The sequence below is a fragment of the Helobdella robusta genome, assembly GCF_000326865.2.
Source record: "Helobdella robusta unplaced genomic scaffold HELROscaffold_1, whole genome shotgun sequence".
Lineage (NCBI taxonomy): Eukaryota > Metazoa > Annelida > Clitellata > Rhynchobdellida > Glossiphoniidae > Helobdella > Helobdella robusta.
In genome coordinates this window covers 1433193-1452972 of record NW_008703570.1, presented here as the reverse complement: position 1 = coordinate 1452972, position 19780 = coordinate 1433193, and the positions used below count along the sequence as shown (strand labels likewise).

The following is a 19780-nucleotide window of genomic DNA, read 5'->3' as shown; positions in this document are numbered from 1 at the left end:
TTTTGTTATTTTTGTTGCAGCATCATTGTGTTTCTGATCTCGTTGAATATTTTTAGTGTTAAAATGACAATTTTATGTTTTGTGGTTGTTTTTTTTTGCAGATTTTGGTCTTTGCTTAAAAAACAAATTGTTCTGTTACTGGTCTAGACAGTATCTGATTCGGATGAGCAGCTTTATATTGGCGAATCAAATTTGTTAGTGCATCATGGTTTGAGACAACGTTCTTTGATGGTTATTTGAACTTGTTCGTGGTATGCATTGACGATTGAATCAAGAATGACATGTGTTCTTAACCCATCATATGCTTATACCCATTTATCAAAAAACATATAAGTATAAATATATAATTACGATTTTCACAAGTACTTGAGTAAAAGTAATTAAGTACAAACTATTATAATAATAATAAAGTACACACTTAGGTACGTGTTATCACCGATTATACTATTTTTCAAATTGGGTTTCATTGTTTATAACATTTAAATTTCCTCACTGTAGATAGTGCTGTATCATTTTTGAAAAAGTATGCTGCTGAATTGAAGTTGCCTTTGAAAACTTTTGAGGTAAATGATTTTGTATGTTCGGTTTTGTATTTCTTAGTCTGTTAGATGACCAAGAGTTTTATTAAAATTTTTCAAAAATGTAAAAAGATGAATGATTAATAGGATGAGATAGTTTTTTGTGAATTGATGTTTTCATAGTATGTTGAGAGGAAGCCAATTGTCCTTATTACCTGTCCTGGAATGGATACTTCTGCAACGTCCATCATCTTAAATTCTCATATGGATGTTGTACCAGTGTTCAGAGTTAGCCATCATTTTAATAAACAATATTTATTAATTTGTGTTTGTAAATGTTCATAATTTACTGATATTTGGTTTTTTCCTGAATTATTTTGAAGTTTTAAAAATCAATTAAGGAGCATTGGTTATATGATCCATTTGAGGCTGTAATGGATTCAGAAAGAAATATATTTGGACGAGGTACTCAAGATATGAAATCTATTGGCATCCAGTTAGTTCAACACAAAATATTCTTTTTTATAACTCAAATAGCGAATTTCTCTACTGTTCTGCAAGTACAGGATCGATTGAACATGTTTTTGCTTGCGATGAAATCATCATTTAAAACTGAAAATATGGCAAAAACATTTGTGTTTTGTACATTAGTATTATGAAAAATAGGAAAATCAAATCGTTCTGTTGATCTTCTGACACTCGGGATTTTGTTTTAAAAATGCATTGTAAAACCATCAAGATCATATTCATGCGTACGCAGAAATTGTTGTCATCATTATTGCGATATAGCAACCTATTTATTGTTTTCCATAATTTTTTCAAACAATTTTCACCTAGGTATTTAGAAGCGTTAAAGAGATTACTTCGTGATGGCAAGAAATTCAAAAGAACAATTCATCTATTGTTTGTTCCAGGTTTTATATTCAATTTTATTCTTCTTAAATTACATTGAACATCTTGCATTACATAATTAGTGGCGTCATGAGTTGTCTAGCGGAGAGTAATCAATTAATCTGGGTAAAAAATTAAGCTCTTTACTGGGGTAAAAAGAAGAAATCATTTGATTGTTATCGTCTCGTAGTATTGACTTTGTGCTGCCAACGTTCAAAAACTTAAAAAAATAAAAAATAAATATTTTCTCGTCATAAAAATTGAATCTTGAAGTAGACTATCCAAATTTCAGATTAGTATTCAAATTAATGATTAATCGACTATATTTTTATAAACTTCATGCTCTGCACCAAGATGGTGAGACATTGGCAAGCTGTTGAAGGAAACATCACTTAGTTGAAATGTTTTACCGAAAAATTCATGTTGTTTCAAAATCTTCATTTTTTGCAGCTTAAAATGTTAATACTTTAGTCATTTTACTAATCCACGCTTTCATTTTTAAAGAGGTTTAGTCTCATATAAATGAATTTTACAGTTTCTATTTAGCTGCACAAAATAATTTAACAATAATTTGCCTCATTTTCATTGGTTAAAAAAGTTGAACCTAACCTAACTTCAATTCAATATTTAAAAATAACAACAAAAATATAAAATATATCGTCTTTTTTAAATTGGCTCTTATTTTTATTTTTTGTCTTGCTGCTTCAACAAATTTTTTTCATTAGATGAAGAAATTGGAGGCAGAGATGGCATGAAGTTGTTTGTAAAATCAGACGATTTTAAAAAGTTAAATGTTGGATTTGCTTTGGATGAAGGTTATTGTTTATTGTCTGCTTGTTTTTTTTTAATTTTTGTCATTGTTTTTATATCCTTATTTCTATAATTTGAACGAACGTATGGAACTTTTCTATCGTCATATATCAGATAATTTTTATTATCAATAAATTCTTACATAAAAATTAAATATCAACTGGAGAATCGTGTCCAATGCATAACCGAATCTACACAATCATAATTTTACCCACGTTGGAATTTATTTTGAATAGTAGTAGTAGTAGAAGTAGTAGTAGTATTAGTAGCAGTAGTAGTAGCAGTAGTGGTAATGCTGTTCTGAGAGCATGCTGTCAGGCATGCTAACTAGCACATCTGATTCGTTGATTGATTGTTGTTCATCCAATAATCAATACCTGCTTTAAAATTGTTAATTGATTGCGCTTCAACGAGTTCCAAGTATATTGCCACTCTGTTGAATAATTACTTCTCTCTGCCTCTAAATTACGATGCAACCTATGGTCAAATTTCCCAAAAGATTTTTTTTATTTAACCAAGCATTTGATTTGCTTTGTTTGATGCTGTGATGACTTGATTTTTCCATTCTAAGTTATTTCAAAAAATCACTCCAATATCTCTCAGATTCGGATTTAACTTGAAGTATTTCATTTATATACAGTAAACTTTTTTTATTACCTGATCTGTAGTGCATTACAAAACATTTTTTAATATTGAACCGTTGAAGCCAGTCTTGCATCTACATAAATACCTCATTCAAATGAGATTGAAGTTCGACTACATCGTTATCTGACGATATTGCTCTCATGAATCTGGTATCATCTGCAAACAGTTATGTTGTATTTTTCAGATTAGCTGGTGGGTCATTGGTGTAGAGAATGAAGAGTAAACTCTAACTCCTTGCTACCTGTATCTCAATCTGGTTTCAGACATGCTCACATTACTGAAACTTCTTCACTCAAAATACATAACGATATCCTTCTCTCTAGTGATAATAGTAATCTTACTCTTCTTCTTGCTCTTGACTTTTCCTCTGTTTTTGATGCTGTTGATCATACTATTCTCTTGAGGCTGCTAGGTCTTTCTTTTAATATTACTGACTCTTGTCTATCTTGGTTTTCTTATTACTATATAACTACACTGATGATTGCAGTTGATGCCGAAAAAAGCTTTTCTGTAGTAATAACGTTATTAATAATGTTTTGCCAAAAATGTCAAATATTAAAAGTTTTTTATTTAACCTTAATAAACTTCATCAAGATGATAAAAGTCTCGTTAGAAAAATTGAGAAACTCAACTACAAGAATAATAATTCCGAAAACGCAGTGATCTTTATAAATAATTGTGTTTATAATAGTCTAAACCCAAAATCTCTATCCTTTGAATAAAGCTTTTAACTCTGCTGCTCGTCTAGTTGCTCGTGCCCCTTTCTTTTCTCATATATCTGCATATCTTGTTCTCTTGCACTGGCTACCTATAAAATATAGATTAATTTTTTTAAATTTGCACATTTATGTATAAATTTCAATCTAAGTTATTTCTTAAGTGCTTATCAGATATATTATTTGAACTTAAACGCCCCGGTTACGATCGTGTTCTTGTTCTCGCTTCTTTTTAACTCGTGTTAAACACTCTTTTGCTAAATCTGCTTTTGCTTTTTCTGGCCCTTTTCTCTGGACTCTCTACCTACTTCTCCGACTACTTTTCCATCACTTACGAAGTTCAGAGTGGGTCTCAATATCTGTCTGTTTGCAAAATTCATTGAAGAGCGCTGTTGAACATCACGGAAAAAGCGCTTTACAAGCTAATTGATTGATTGATTGAAGATTAGAGGACCAATAACTGAGTCCTGAGGAACACCACTTATAATTTCAACCCAGTCAGAAATAGTTGAACAGTTTTTTGTCTTCTATTTCTAAAAAATGATTCAATCCATTTATATACCAATCCATTTATTCCATAAGCATTTAATTTAGTTAATAATCTCCTGTGTGGAAAAGTATCAAATGCCTTGGAAAAATCATGCAAGACTACATCCACTGAAATAGAATTACCCAAATTATAGGAAATAAAGTCAAGAATTTAAAGTAGATTTGTTGTGCATGATTTGCCCTTAACAAAACCATGTTGTTGTCTTACTATTATGTTCTTCCTTAAAAGATGATCTTTTACACTTTTTCGAATTATATTTTCCATTATTTTACACGGAACTGATGTTAAAGAAACCGGGCGATAATTTGTTGTTTAAGTTTTGTCGCCTTTTTTGTATATTGGGGAAACGTTTGCCGATCTGAACTGAAGTGGAAATTGACTGGTAGCCAAAGAGACCTGGAACATCAAAACAATTGCAACAGCAAACGCCTCTGCGCACTTTTTTAACAATACTAGTTGCGGTTTATCAACACCACAAGATTTGTTTTCATCGAGTTGTCCAAGTTTCTCAAAAACTTATAACTGATACCATCTGGCATCATATTGTTATAACCGCTGAAATGGTCAAATTGGGCTATATTATTTGTTATCTTGATTATTAGTTATCTTTGTTATCTTCGCTATATTTGTAATATTTTGATTGTAAAAATCTATCGAAAATGTTGAATCTACTGAATGACAAACACTTCACGATCGTTGGAAGCTACAACTAGGGTGTTGGAGGTCTTTTGAAGTTATAACATTGGAATTGGTAATAACGAGTGCTCATTGGTGTCAGAAGTAAGATTTTTGATAGCTTGAAATTTCCTGCAGTAAAGAATGCTAGTATTAAAGGAGCTCGATACAACAACTCTGAGGAAGCAACTACAACTTCGTTCATTTTGCTTCTCTCAAAATGTCGAGATCCATGTCGGAAATCGAGAGCAAAATTTAAAGAAAAATTCGATCTGTTTGTAAGTCAAAATGGAAATACTAATTAAATTTATCCTCCTAATTTTAATTTAAAGTTAATTTTTTTCAATTAACTCTAAAATTGCAATTTTAAAAGTGTCTTAAAGATATTCAATAGTCAACTATATGCTGATGATCATTATATTTAAACTTTTTTTCCTCCTTCTAATTTCAAAAGTGTTCTTCATAATTTATCTCTGTCTTTCTTCAATTATCGCTTAGTTTTAATCCTTCTAAGTTTGAATTAATTTGCTTTAATAAATCTAAACGCTCTATTTCTATTCCGTCTATTATGGTATTTTAGAACGAGGTTTTCATTATAACAAATTTGAGTAAATGATTTTGCCCATTAATCTCTTAAAAACACATTATACAACACGTAACTGTTGCAATTCATATTTATTAAAACTCCAAATCCTGGTGTGGCTAACAAAGTTGTATCGACAAAGATGTCATCTTCAGAGCTGATAATTTGAAATTACGGAATATAAATTGAAATAAAGATTTAAAATCATAGAAATTAAGAAAATACAATTGCAATGTACCGAAATTTGAGTAAAAGTGACTACCTTGTAATAACATGTAAACATGATATAAATATGAATAACGAATATAAATAAAATATATATGAAAGAAAATAAAACAAATAAATTAAGAAAATCAAATATTAAAATGCAAATAAAATTGGTGAGTATTGATATGGAACTATAAATAGACTGAAAATTATTGTATTATCTTACCTGATTCTAAAACTCTTGATGTTTCTCACAAGTTTCGTAGTCTAGGTTTTATCTTTGATTCTAGCATGTCACTTCTCAGATTAATAGCGTTGCTAGAGGTTCTTACTTTCATCTACGTAGAATAAAAAACTTTTGCCTTTTCTTGACGATCCTACTTTACAAACTAATTGGTTGATTGATAAGCTGGAATATTTAAAATTTATTAACCATAACATTAATTAATTAATTTATTTATTTATTCATTCATTCATTTTGTTCAGTCTCTTTATTAATTCACCTTTGTTTTTGTTTCGGATATGAACAATTATACAAAATTTCGGCTTAATCAGACAATATTAAGTTATGGAAAAATTGATTACAGAGCTTGTACTATTGATTGAAACAAACACATGCAGTTAATATATAACAGTGGTAAAAGTTGGATGTTTCATAATTTTTAAGGCAAAATGGAATTTTTTATAAGCGGATTAGGGTATGGCACATATGAGTTGTGAAACACTCATCTAAAATAGTATAGTAAGAGTAGGGATTTTCATTGAGCTAGGGCTTACTTTATTGAAACTTTAAAAATATTTCTAAATCTTGTATTACTCACCTAAAACTCTAAAATCAAAAAAAGAGATTCATTATTTTAAGCATCGAGTAGAGAAATGTTAATCCATCTACCTATGGGAGTTCGGTCCACACTTCCATTTTTCATATCGTTTTAAGATGTTAAATTAATTAACCAGTCACCATCGACGACATTGTTGTGCATGTTTTAATGTTTATACAAACATTCATGTATGTGTGTGTGCGCGCGCGTAGGCACATAAATTTTTACAACCATTTTATTTAACTTTTGGTAGGACTACCGAGTGAAACTGATCATTTTAAAGTTTATTATGCAGAAAGGACCATTTGGCGTTAGTTTATTTTCTGTTGAATTTTTGATGCATCAAAAAGCTTTTCATGTTCTTTAGCGACTAATTTTTATTTCTTTTTGGATTCGCAATATTTTTGTTTGTGGGAATTTTTAAAAAATAAGAAATTAAAAATTATAGATTTGCAGTAAATATCTTTGGAATTCAAAAAATATTTCTGTCGCTTTTTAATAGAATACTTCCTGCATGATTTATTGAATGTATCTAATCTAATCAGATTAAACCATGAGAGGATTTCGATTGTTATAAACGCATTAACATTTGATTATAGCGAAAATATTGATTGATTTTAAAAGTTTTAAAAATAGTGTCGGGGTCGGATAAAAAATATCCCGCCTCTTAAAAAATTCCGACTCCCAGATAAATTTTTCAACTTTGGCATCAAAACTTAAATTGAATATCACTAGTATATAGAAAATACTTTAAAAAAATAAAATTAGTCGATGTAATTGTTTTTCTTCGAAAAATTACTCAATATTTCTGTTTGAAAATATTCAGAAAGAAAATTATATGATTTGATTAACGTTGAGCATTAATTTTTAATATTATACTTTATATTAATTTTTATTTTTTGTTTTTATAATTTTTATATAATTTTATTCACATTATAGCAATTATTTTTTAAAAATGATTGCATGCAACAATAACACGTTTTTTGAAAAGCTCTTAAACATCGAAATAATATATAGTATTCAATCAATATCATGTGATGTGTGTGTGTGTGTGTGCGTGTTTGCGTGTTTGCGTGCATGTGTGTAATAAAAACTTTAGTTAGTAAATTTTAGTTCAATGTTTTAATTTCTGGTATTCCAAACTAAACTTGCTTGAATTATTTTGGGCATTTGACTTAATTACAAAAATCTGTTCCCTACCTATTTCACGATAGGTGGCTGATCCTGATAGATCACTTATGATCTTTCTCGGTCATCCTGAATTCTGTTTAATTTAATTTATTTAATAATTTTTCTGGATTCTATAAAATACTGTATTTTATTAATCTATTTATTCATCTGTTTTTATTTATAAACATGTGTATGTACTTGTTTATATTTTTACATTCGCTTTCGTTTTCTTACAGTATAACTAATTTTTACCTTGAAATTTATACATTGAAATACTTATTTCGGTTTAGAAATTGAAGTAACATGCACAGGAAACCCTGGACATGGTTCCATGTTCATTGAAGATTCTGCCGCTGAAAAATTAGTATGTTCCATTAACTTTTTTTCTTATGGAAAAAGTTTATGATGTTTGTTTTATTAGTGAAACGTTGTAAGTTTATGCCAAACTTATATTTATAAGAATAGAATTATTCTTTTGTTTTTCAAATAAAGTATCAATAAAAAAATTTCTAAAAAACATATTTATTCATAAAAACAGAGGTCAATCATAAATTCTTTTTTGGACTTTAGGGAAAAAGAGAAGGAAAGGTTAGCAAAATATTTTTAGATTTTTTTGTGTTTACACGATATTCCTTCTCAATCATTTGATATAATTTATTTATTATTCAACGTTTTATTTTATTTCTTGAATAGTCTGTGAAATAATAAATTTTTGTAGTATAGTCTATACCATTCTGCAATTGTTTCGGAGTTACGCAACGTTAAAATTTTTCCTTCACAATAAGAAAATAATTTCTTTTGAACTTTTTTTTATTTAGTTTGCGTTTTTTCACAAAAATGTTTTTAAATGGTCAGCTTTTTTCTTTTTTTGAGATTGTTATCAAAGATTATATAGTTACAATTTATTTTGTACTAACACTTCATTCAAGTTATGTATATATTGTACATAATATGTATGTATATATATATATAAATTAAAAATATATATATATATATATATATATATATATATATATATATATATATCAATTAATCAATCCTCGTTTATAGTATCCATCCGTTATGGGTCGGACTTTTTTTATTCCATTCATCAGCTTTTGTTTTGAAGCCGATCTATCCATTGCGTCTGTCACCTTGAGACCAAATGTCTTCAAGTCCTCCTGTATGGTCTACGTCCAGGACTTCTTTGGGCTATCTATTGGGCGGGTGCCAGGTACCTGGTGCTCAGTAACGGAAATTATTGTATCGTTTTCGCTTCGCTTCACATGGCCAAACCATCGTAGGTGATGACGACGACATGCATCCTTCAACGTGCACAGCCCCGATCGGTTCAGGATCCTGGTTGTATGGATATGGTCCCTTATGTCAACATGCTGCATCTAACGAATCATCTTCAAGTCAGTTCGGTAAAGCTGCTGTTCGAGTTTTGTTGTCATCAGCCATGTCACTGCACCATACATCAGAACAGAACCTATAGCTGTGTTGTACAGCTCTGAGCGTAGCGGTAGAGGAATGCTACGCTGCATCTGTACCTAGGCAAGGAGGTGCCATCTGCCCCACGCCGCACGTATGCATCTACGAACGGCATAAGCTGTTCCAGAACAGTCCAGCTCATCTCAAAAATACCGAAATGAAGTAACAGTTTCGATTCCGGTATTCACATCATCATCTGGGCCTCGTTGTCGCGAGTTGATGCAGGCGGGGTATACGAAATCAGTCACTTTCCTTAGTGAGCCGGCAATTCTCGAGCATCGTCTGTGACACCAGTGCTTACATCGTAGGTATTTGATCGAGTTGCTCAGCGGTACCACCGGTGATCATAATTTTTGTTTTGTTAAGGTTTACTTTTAGCTCGTGTTCGGCGAGCTGGGTATTCCAGACCTCAAACTTTCTGGTTGCGTCTTGCTCCGAGGCCGCCGTCAGGACGATGTCATTTGCATATATCACATTCCATATGTTATCTGAGCGTATCGGTTTGGTTGTTTTTTTCATCACCCTGATGAAGAGCAGGAGGCTGAGTATTGATCTCTGAGTATTGATCTCTGATGGACTCCGACGTTAATGTCAAATTTATTCGTGTTACCGGCTGTTGTGCTGACTAGAGGTTTTTGTGCTAGAGTACGTTGCCAGAACCAGCCGAACCAGATATTCCGGAACAAGCTGTCTACGTACAATCCACCTGATTGCATCATGAGGCACTCTGTCAAAAGCCTTTTCTAAGTCCACAAATATTATGGTCAACATCTTTTTAAATTTCGCAATACCCAGAGCAGGGTCTCGTAGTCTTTGGGAAGACCGTTCCAGACTCTAGCTTCTAGTTCCAAGTTTCGTTTGAGCCAACGGCACCGACAGATAGTTTAAATCGTCCAAACGCAGGCCGAGGGAAGATGATGCTTTCGACTGACATTTGTTCTTCAAATACTCTGGTGCGGAATTATTCACGCTCTTGAACACTATTGTGCAAACTTTAAAAATTATTCGCTTGTCGACAGTCAACCAATGAAGCTGAGCAAGAATCGGAGATACATGATCAAATTTATACGCACCACGAACAATTTTTGCTGCACGGTTTTGAATAGACTGTAACATTCTAATAGATTTATCGGGTAAACCATAATACATACTGTTGCAGTAGTCCAATCGAGAGTGAATGAACCCATGCATTAAACCTTCAATCGTGTTTTTGTTCAAGGATTTTCTTATAGAACGTATTTTACGTAATTGAGCAGCGCACACTTTAGTTAGTAGTTTGATGTGATCAACAAACGTCAATTTAGAGTCAACGATCATTCCCAGATTAGTGGCATTACTGCTACACTCAATATTATGTCCATCTAGAGTAACAAAATCAATCTTGACTCGCGACAGCTGCTGCCATGGGCCTACTTTCATCAGTTTAGTTTTACCCTGGTTGAGTTTCAGTCGATTTGATAACATCCACACACTCACCACACTCACCTCAGTCAAACAATGCACTAATCTAGTAACAGCATCTTGAAATTTATCGGCAGGACAGCTGACAATCATCTGTATGTCATCTGCGTATGCATGACAAAACACCCCAGATTTATCTATTATTTCTAGTACGTCGGACGTATATAAAAGGAAACAGTATCGGTCCCAAAACCGACCCCTGTGGTACACCAGATGTGACAACCTCTGTTATTGACAACTCATCGTTAAACAAAACCTGCTGTGTTCTTGACGTGAGATAAGAGTTGAACCATGATCGAGCAACACCCGTGACCCCAAAACTGAAGTGGATTCGTTTCAACAGTCTCTCATAGTCGACGCAGTCAAAAGCCGCGCTCATATCTAGGAACGCTAGCAATGAAATATCCTGTGCATCCACAGCCTTGTATAACACCGACGATATCTGCAGCAGAGCAGTTTCCGTTGAGTGGAACTGTCTGTAGCCTGATTGATGAGCAGACAACAAGTTGTTACGCGCCAGATACTTCAACAGCCCCCGAGCACTGATACGTTCGATGACCTTTGAAATAAACGAAAGATTGGTTATTGGTCTATAATTATTTAAATCGCTCACATCCAGATCTGTTTTTTAAGAATAGTTACGACTATGCCATGTTTGGCCATTTTAGGGAATTTTCCTGTACTTAGACATAAATTAATAAGTTTTGTTAAAAATCTGGAAAAGAGAAGTATATGTTTTTTAAGAAAATGTGGTGGGAGACTAAGATACACGTTTTTGTGGGAGATTCACGTATTACCTTCACAACATCATCTTCAGTACATAATGCGAATGACGAAAATGTTTCACCATCCTTGGTTTGCCTGCTTGGAGATAATGGATCAACACTACCTGATGTAGCCTGTCGAACCCTGTTTATTTTATCTCTAAAGAATTGAGAAAAATCATCACTTGTAAATTTCCTGTTGTCATCATCGCAACTGTTGTGAAGGTTTTTGCAAAACATTTTGTTAACGTCATTTCACAATCGCTTTGGATTACCTTTATTTTCGTCCAAACGAGTTTGCCAAAACATAATTTTTTTTCAGTAAAAACACGGTTTTTCATCTTGATAGCATTGACCCATTCTTGTCTGCTACTATTTAATAAAGTTCTCCTGTAACATCTTTCCAATTTTCGACACATACTCTTTAGGTGCCTGCATTCTTCATCAAACCATGGGACATTCAAATCACATCGACTCTCAACCATATGCAATGGTGCAACCTTATTGAAAATTTTACAGACTGTGCTATTGAACAGTTCAAACATCTCATCAACATCCATGCCATCACAGGGTGTGCTTATATATATATATATATATATATATATATATATATATATATATATATATATATATATTATTCTGTCCTGGTTATGACATTAAACTGACCCTCACTGCCTTGTGAGTGATGTTGGATCATCAAAGGCTAGGCCCACCGCTTATAACTGGTTGCGTAAGGAAGGGCGTCCTGCGTAAAAATTAGCCAAATAAATTACTTATGATGACAGAAGTGACAATGGCTCTCAGTATCCGGCAGAATGGCGTCGAGGGGTATTTCGGTTTCATGCCAAACGACAACCCCCGATCTCGGGGAAAATGCCGTCTAAACGTGTGTTGTTGTTGTTGTATATATATATTATTTGGTGAAAATTATTTCAGCGTTAGTTAACTTCCTGTTTAACTTTTTGATTTTTTAACGGTTGATCGTTAATCATTCTCAAGTTTCTTGAGTTCAAAACCAAAATTTTTGTTTATTTTATGGATGATAAAACAAAAAAAACTTTTTCGGTATTCCTATGCCATCTTCGGTGTTCAAATTGATATGTTGTGTATGTTCCCAGATGCTTAATGTATATACTGTGTCTTTACTCTACTTTGTTCAAAGTGAATACTTAACGCTCATTAAATTAGTTTTACAATCTTCACCTGCGTTTAATCTAACATTTTTGCGTGTTTTCATTATCGATGATTCCTCTGTTTCTAAATTTATTTGTAGGAAGAATTCCAATTGCCCGTTGTTGAATATTTATTATCGGATGTCTTTGTTCTATGACTATTGATTCGGCTAGTCGTAAATTATAATGGTTTTTATTGTAATGTAAGATTTCAACATTGTGATCCAAGATTTTTTTAGTAATTTTAGTTTTGTGTTTCTCTTTTATGTGATTCTTTATAGCTTTAGTTTGTACGTGCATCGTGAGTCTTCTCGATAACTTGGTCGTCGTCGTACCAATATATTCAGAATTATAGTGCCCACACTCACCAATGTTACATTTGAACAAATATATTTGATGGCTATGTTCCATTTTCGAATCTGGTTTACTAGTGTAGTTGTTTTTCATCACAAGGGATGACGTTCTTTGTTTGGAGTACCTATATTCGTAGTTTAATACTATCGTTTTCGTTTGTTGCTTGGACGTATTTTTGATGATTCTTTTGATGATGTTTTTCATCCTGTTCTTACAACAATATTGAAATCTTACATTACAATAACAACCATTATAATTCACGATTAGCCGAGTCAACACTCATAGAACAAAGACCTCTGATAATAAATATTCAACTACGTGTAATTGGAATTCTTCCCACTAATAAATTTAGAAACAGAGGATTCATCGGTAATGATGACACGTAAAAGTGTCATATTGCACAAAGTTGAAGATCGTAATAACGATTCAATGCAGACTGGGATAAAAATTTTCGTATAATTATTTAAATCATTATATTTGTTATTTTTAAAATCAGCTTCTTTTATAGCAGCCAAAACTTATTCTTTAGATAGGTAATTTATATATCTTTCTGCCAATAATTGAGGAAACACCAAATCAGACAAAAGTCCGTGAAACCATAGAACTAATGTATATCCATCCGGTTTAAAATTACTATCAGCGATCAAATCTGCCGGCTCCCTCCTTGATGGCGTGAATATTTGCTTCTTGAAATAAAGGAAACAAATAACTATTCATGTCAGTGTAACGAGCTTGCCTGCTTGAGCCATGCTTACTTGAGAGATCGTGATAACCAAGCAGACAAACATTTGCCCCGCACAAGCATGTATATTCGGAAACGATTGGCAACATAAGCCTCAAACCCAAACTCAATCTGATAGACGCAGGGTCTATTCTTGTGCCACAGGCAGTATTTGGTATTGCTCATGCTGAGCCCATTTGGCTTTTTGCCGCCATCAACCTGGCTTTATTCTGTGACGAATCACTGGAAATCTCCATCAAGGAAATTATTTCATTCAGTTGCATTTCTTCTGGAAGCACACATCTATGCTAATTGCATCACCATACATGGAGCGCCAGTCTCAACTGATCTTCGTAAAAATCCTCTACAGGTAACAACATGTTTGAAGGGTTATCGTGGCTGCGGCAGAAGACAAAAAACATGATCATGCCAGATCAGCCACGATGACCAACCCTAATCCACCTATACCGATTGGCAAAGTGGCTTGGTGCCGTCCATTCTCATCGAAAAAATATAAGACTGGAACCCCATATGGAGTTCGCAGTCAACTTGATCTAAAATTTGTTTTGATAGGCTTGGGGAAGTTTTTAAAAAATATGAAAGTTTAGGGATAAACGCTGCTTGAGTTAGTAGAACGAGAGCATCATGTTTGCCGATGTTGGTACTTTTGGGTATGACATACTTGAGGCTTTATCTTTGATTCTAAAATGTCTTTTCTCAAATTAATAGTGTTGCTATAAGTTCATATTTCCTGACTCAGATATCTTTTGGCATCTACCTCTAAAAATAATGGCTTCCAAAAATAGAAGATCAGGTACTTCTGTTTTATTAATTTGGTGTGCCAATGCCACTAACCTCCTTCCAAATAGGTATGGCGCCACCTCAGGAGAGCAGACACTACTCACCTTGACTTCATATAAAGGTAGACGATTCAGATTATGGTACTATTTATATAAACTAACTCTGCGTTTAAACGTAAATAATGTTTTCTTGCAAAATACAATATTAATTGACAAGAAAAATTAATAGTTGAAAGGATAATTATAAAATTATAAGTGGCTATTGCGATCAAAACATCCAACCAACACAGGTACGTAATCAAAACCTACTTGATAATATACTAAACAAAATTGAATTAAAATAATAGTTATAACCATGCACACTTTTCTCGTCAAATATAAAAAAAATAAGACAAATTTAATTAACAACTTTTGTGTAAAAAAATGAAAAAATAATAAACGTTATTAAAAATACTATGACGGAATGCTCCATGAAAACCTATTTACTAATTATTATAGTTAAAATTATGAATGCAGAACTATAAAATTCAGAAAAAAGTTTTGAAAGTTATATTTTGAAAGAATGCAATAACCGATAAATTAATTTAAAACCAATTTGCGAGAAAACCAAATAACCAAAATAATGCAATAACTTTGTATGTGATGTGTGCGTGCTTGTGTGCGTGTGTGTTATAGATATATCATGATACAACCTAATCTATTATAAAATGTTTTTTTCCATTTCATTCTATTTATCAGGCTTTTACTTTTTTAATTATATTTATTCTAAGAAAAGAAAAATGTTGTTTAACCCAAGGAGACGTGACCTCCGTGAACCTTACGATCCTTCAGGTATCACATTATTTAAGATCTTTTTATTTTTAAGCACTTTTTAACTTCACTTTTACGATTTCTTTAATATCAGAAAATTTTCTTGTACTCTTGGATGGTTTAAAAAACTTCAACATACTTTTTAAACCTTCAATCAACAATGAACTAGTTAAATTTGAATAATTATTTTATCCATAAATATCCCAACTTTCCATGCCGGTTATTTTCAAAGAATCTTTAAAACGATGAATTGTGTGGCAGATGAAGACAGGATGTGCTGGTGTGTTCAAAAGGATCACTCAATTTTATTTTCTTGTGTGTAAACTTGCATTTATTATTCAGCATTGGAGTAGATTTATTTAGTTGAAATGTATTTTTCGATCGTTGTAGTTCTTCTTATTGATAAGTTATGGACCGCGTATTATTTGACGAGTCTCGAGATGGCTTTTACAGGACTGCATATTCATGTTTTGTCTATTATTTGCTGAGACGATTTTTTTTACTTTCAGGTTATTTCTTTTTCTTAAGGTTTTACTGTTCTCTTGTCATTGTCGAATATTTGCTTGTACAACTGTTGAAATTACGACGGTTAATTATATTTTGTTAATAATCTTTTAAACTGAAACAACATTGTTCAAATTCAGGGGGGCGTGCAAGTGAACGTTGTCCCTGATAAGTTTGTAGCGTGTTAGTATTTGTTGAAACATCTCATTTTCATTTAAAGTTTTAACTTTTTATGAACAATGTTTTTTTTAACGTTTGTGGCCATGTAGCGTTGGCTGTCTGTAAAAATTGTTAAAATTACAACAGTTAAGCTATATTTTGTGAACAATCTTTTGAACTAAAACAACATTGTTCGAATTCAGAGTGGCGTACCGCGTTATTATACACGAGTCACTTGTTTTTCTTTAATGAATTTAGCGTGTGTGTGAATGCACGGAGCCAAAATAAATTATGTTAATATATATATAAATGGGTATATATAGTGTGATCAGTATTGTTTGGCATGCAGTTACCAACAGTCTTGCGATTGTAAAGTTGAAACCGATATTTAAAGAATGCGAAGAGAAGCTGTTATAATTTTGATATGGGTTTAAAAATGAATTTAATTTTTTGAAACATTAACCACATCTCTAACCCCGTCGTTTTTTAGATTGATATATGGATTTGTTTAGTTTTAATACAAAATTTTTGTAAAAAAAACTGGAGAACCATTAATTAATTGCTATAACTTTTTAGGTTAAAGGGGATATATTGCTTAGAGACACCTACCCCTGAATGTTACCAGCTGTCAACATACAGACATGCGTAAACTTTACTTGTGTGCCTCTTTCAAACTGGAGTTCCAAAACAAATATTTCCCTATGTGTTGTAATTTGTCTGGACTTCTATGTGTTCAGTGCGAGTAACCATCATCAAATCTCATTACTCCTAATAATTTTTGATTTCTGGATATTATGAGTAATGGATTAATTTTTAGATTTGTGAACACCGATTAAAATCAAGATTTCTAATATTTTTCAACTCTACTGCATCCGCATGCTTCCACCTTTCTTTTTCAACCAGTTGCCTATTTTATTAATCCAAATGTAAACTTCAATCAATAATTTGGCTTTGAAATACATCAAGAAACTTGAAGTTGTGTCAATGTTTTTTTAGCGAATGGAGTTAGACCAGGGCCTCTTTCCCTATATTACGTTAATTAGTTGGTGAAGTCTGCCGTCGAATTTGTTTGTTTTTTGAGGTAGAGTGTTGTATGTTTGTCTCTCTGTCATCGTCGTCAGAAGATTAAATGCATCCATCTCCATATTTCTCTTCATCACTTTCATTCGTCACCACTCTACGTACTTGCGATGACGAAAACCTCGACATGACGAAATAATACTTTTAAATCACGACAAATTGGCAGAAAAATATACACAAAATTCCACAATGACAATATATAAAGCACGCTGGGGTCCAATAGACTCAATTGAAATTTTATTATGTACATCGATACTAAAAAATTAAAGTCATAAAAGTTTATAAAAATCAAAAAATATAAAGTTTAAATTAAATTACGTGGTTCCGTGCAGATAAGCACATATCACGTAGCTCTTATAAGTTAAGAGTACGCTCAGAACGTTTTAGCTAAGTTAACTTGTTTTTCAGTATATTTATATAATTGTTATATCGAAATATGCTAACATGATATTGTTGCAGTTTATATTTTTTAATAACTTGAAGGTTTCGATGTGCGAGTACCTCCTTCAGTTGATCTTGAAGAGTTTGAGAGAACCATATCTGCTTGGATCCAGCGAGCAGGAAAAGGCACATCGTTCAGATTGATGCAGGTTTACATGCTGGAGAAAATGAGTATTACTTTTCATGCTCTAACTATCGATTTCTATTCAATGAGACGCATAATAGTGGGGCAATGTCGGTTTGTAATTCGGTAGGACATAATTTAATGAGGCGGGCATTGTCCTTAAGCACATATCTTTTATGAAACTAGAACCAGGTTTAAAGTATTCACATCGTATAAGTTATCATGATTGAGTAATTAATTATAAAAAATTGACAAATAGTTGTTCAAACAACCAAATCATATGATTAGTGAAGCCCCATATAAGACTTCCAATAAATAAATAATGTCCTGGTTATGACATTAAACTGACCCTCACTGCCTTGTGAGTGATGTTGGATCATCAAAGGCTAGGCCCACCGCTTATAACTGTGGTTGCGTAAGGAAGGGCGTCCTGTGTAAAAACTAGCCAAATAATAAATGCTTATGATGATGACGGAAAAAACAATGGCTCTCAGTATCCGGCAGAAGAGGGTGCGAAGAATCTCCGGAGACCCAGTCGATGGGGTTGTGGTGCAAGGCCCTGTGGATGGTCTGGCTACTGGCACCCCACTCTATAGTGTGGCGGTGCAAGGCACTATAGATGGAAGGACTACTTGTAGACCAAGGGGTTGGAGGTTTGGTACCTGGAATGTAGGCACGTTGACAGGAAGAAGTTTGGAAGTGGTGGAGGAGCTGCAGAGGAGAATGGTTGACGTGGCTGCATTACAGGAGGTCAGATGGAAGGGTGAGGGTACAGGGTTTGTGGGGGCTAAAGGTGGAAGATATAAGTTGTGGTGGAAGGGGGATGATGGTACGGGAGGAGTTGGTGTGATGGTAAGAGAAGAGTTGGTGGAGAAGGTGTTGGAAGTGAGGCGGAGAAGCAATGGGGTAATTGTGGTGGTGATGGTGTTTGGAAAAGTAATAGTGAGGGTGATATCAGGATATGCTCCGCAACAAAGTAGGAAGGAAGAGGAGAAGGATAGGTTTTATGATGATGTTTCTGACGAGATTGGGCAAGCGGGGTTGAATGAGTTTGTGGTGTTGTTGGGTGATTTGAATGGTCATGTGGGGGCGGATGCAGACGGATATGAAGGTGTGCATGGGGGATGGGGATATGGTATACGGAATGAGGAAGGGCGTAGAGTGTTGGAGTTAGCGGATGCACACAGCATGGTGGTGGGGAACACTTGGTTCACAAGGGAACCAGCGCGATTGATTACTTATAGGTCAGGGGAAAAAGATCGATGATCGACTATATATTGGTAAGGGCCAAACATAGGAAGTATGTGAAGAATGTGAAGGCGATACCTGGTATGTTGCAGCATAGTATGGTTGTGATGGATGTGACATCAAAAGAAATGGGGAGGAGGAAGAAGGATAAGTTTGTGGCAAAGAGAAAGACATGGAAGTTGCAGGATGCAGAGGTGAGGAAGGCATTTGAAGTGAAGGTGACTGAAAATTGGGAGAGTGGTAAGGATGGAGATGTTTGGGAGAGATACAGGGACTGTGTGTTGGCTACGGCAGATAAAGTATGTGGATGGACGAAAGGAAAGTGTAGGCATGGTGAGACGTGGTGGTGGGATGAAGATATAAGAAGGGTTTTGGAAGTCAAGAAGGAGAGGTTTAGGGTATGGAGAAGGGACATGACGGAGGAAGCGGAGTCTGAGTATAGGAAGGCTAAGAAGGTTGCAAAACAGGCAATGACATGGAATGGAATCTGATGTGAGTTCGAGGAAAATGTTCAAAGTAGCAAAGCAGTCAATGAGGGATAGGAAAGATGTTATAGGGAATGGATGTGTTTGGGATGGATCTGGCAAGTTGTGCATAGATGAGGAGGAAAAAGCTCAGGTGTGGAAAGCTCATATGGAAAGGTTGATGAATGAAGAGAATGAGTGGGATGGAGATGTGGAATCCGTGGTCACACACGGACCTATAGAGAAGGTGACGATGGAGGAAGTAGAGAAAGCAGTTAGAGAAATGAAACTAGGTAAGGCGACAGGGGTTTCGGAAGTGGCGGCTGAACATATTAAAGCGAGTGGGGTGATAGGAATTGAAGTTATGATGAGAATTGCTAACAGTATGTTTGATGATGAAGGTATACCTGAGGATTGGCGACACAGTGTGTTGGTGCCGTTGTATAAGGGCAAAGGAGATGTGAGAGATTGTGGGTCATACAGGGGTGTGAAATTACTAGAGCACGGAATGAAGGTAGTGGAGAGGGTGCTTGAGAGGAGGTTGAGAAGTATGGTGACAGTTAATGAAATGCAGTGTGGGTTTATGCCTGGTAGGGGAACGGTGGATGCGTTGTTCATG

General features: G+C 33.9%; 1 protein-coding gene across 1 annotated transcript in view; it reads left to right on the top strand.

The window, feature by feature from the left end:
* The window catches only part of HELRODRAFT_62927 (hypothetical protein), a gene marked incomplete at both ends in the record, with an annotated part of 36905 nt that overhangs the window by 13622 nt on the left and 3503 nt on the right, over positions 1 to 19780 (top strand). Inside the window, 11 exons of the mRNA XM_009010523.1 lie at positions 499 to 563; positions 702 to 806; positions 920 to 1014; positions 1356 to 1432; positions 2135 to 2224; positions 6670 to 6726; positions 7877 to 7950; positions 8125 to 8174; positions 15102 to 15162; positions 15786 to 15828; positions 17368 to 17474. Coding sequence (XP_009008771.1) covers positions 499 to 563; positions 702 to 806; positions 920 to 1014; positions 1356 to 1432; positions 2135 to 2224; positions 6670 to 6726; positions 7877 to 7950; positions 8125 to 8174; positions 15102 to 15162; positions 15786 to 15828; positions 17368 to 17474 — 824 coding nt within the window. The remainder of the gene's footprint in view (positions 1 to 498; positions 564 to 701; positions 807 to 919; positions 1015 to 1355; positions 1433 to 2134; positions 2225 to 6669; positions 6727 to 7876; positions 7951 to 8124; positions 8175 to 15101; positions 15163 to 15785; positions 15829 to 17367; positions 17475 to 19780) is intronic.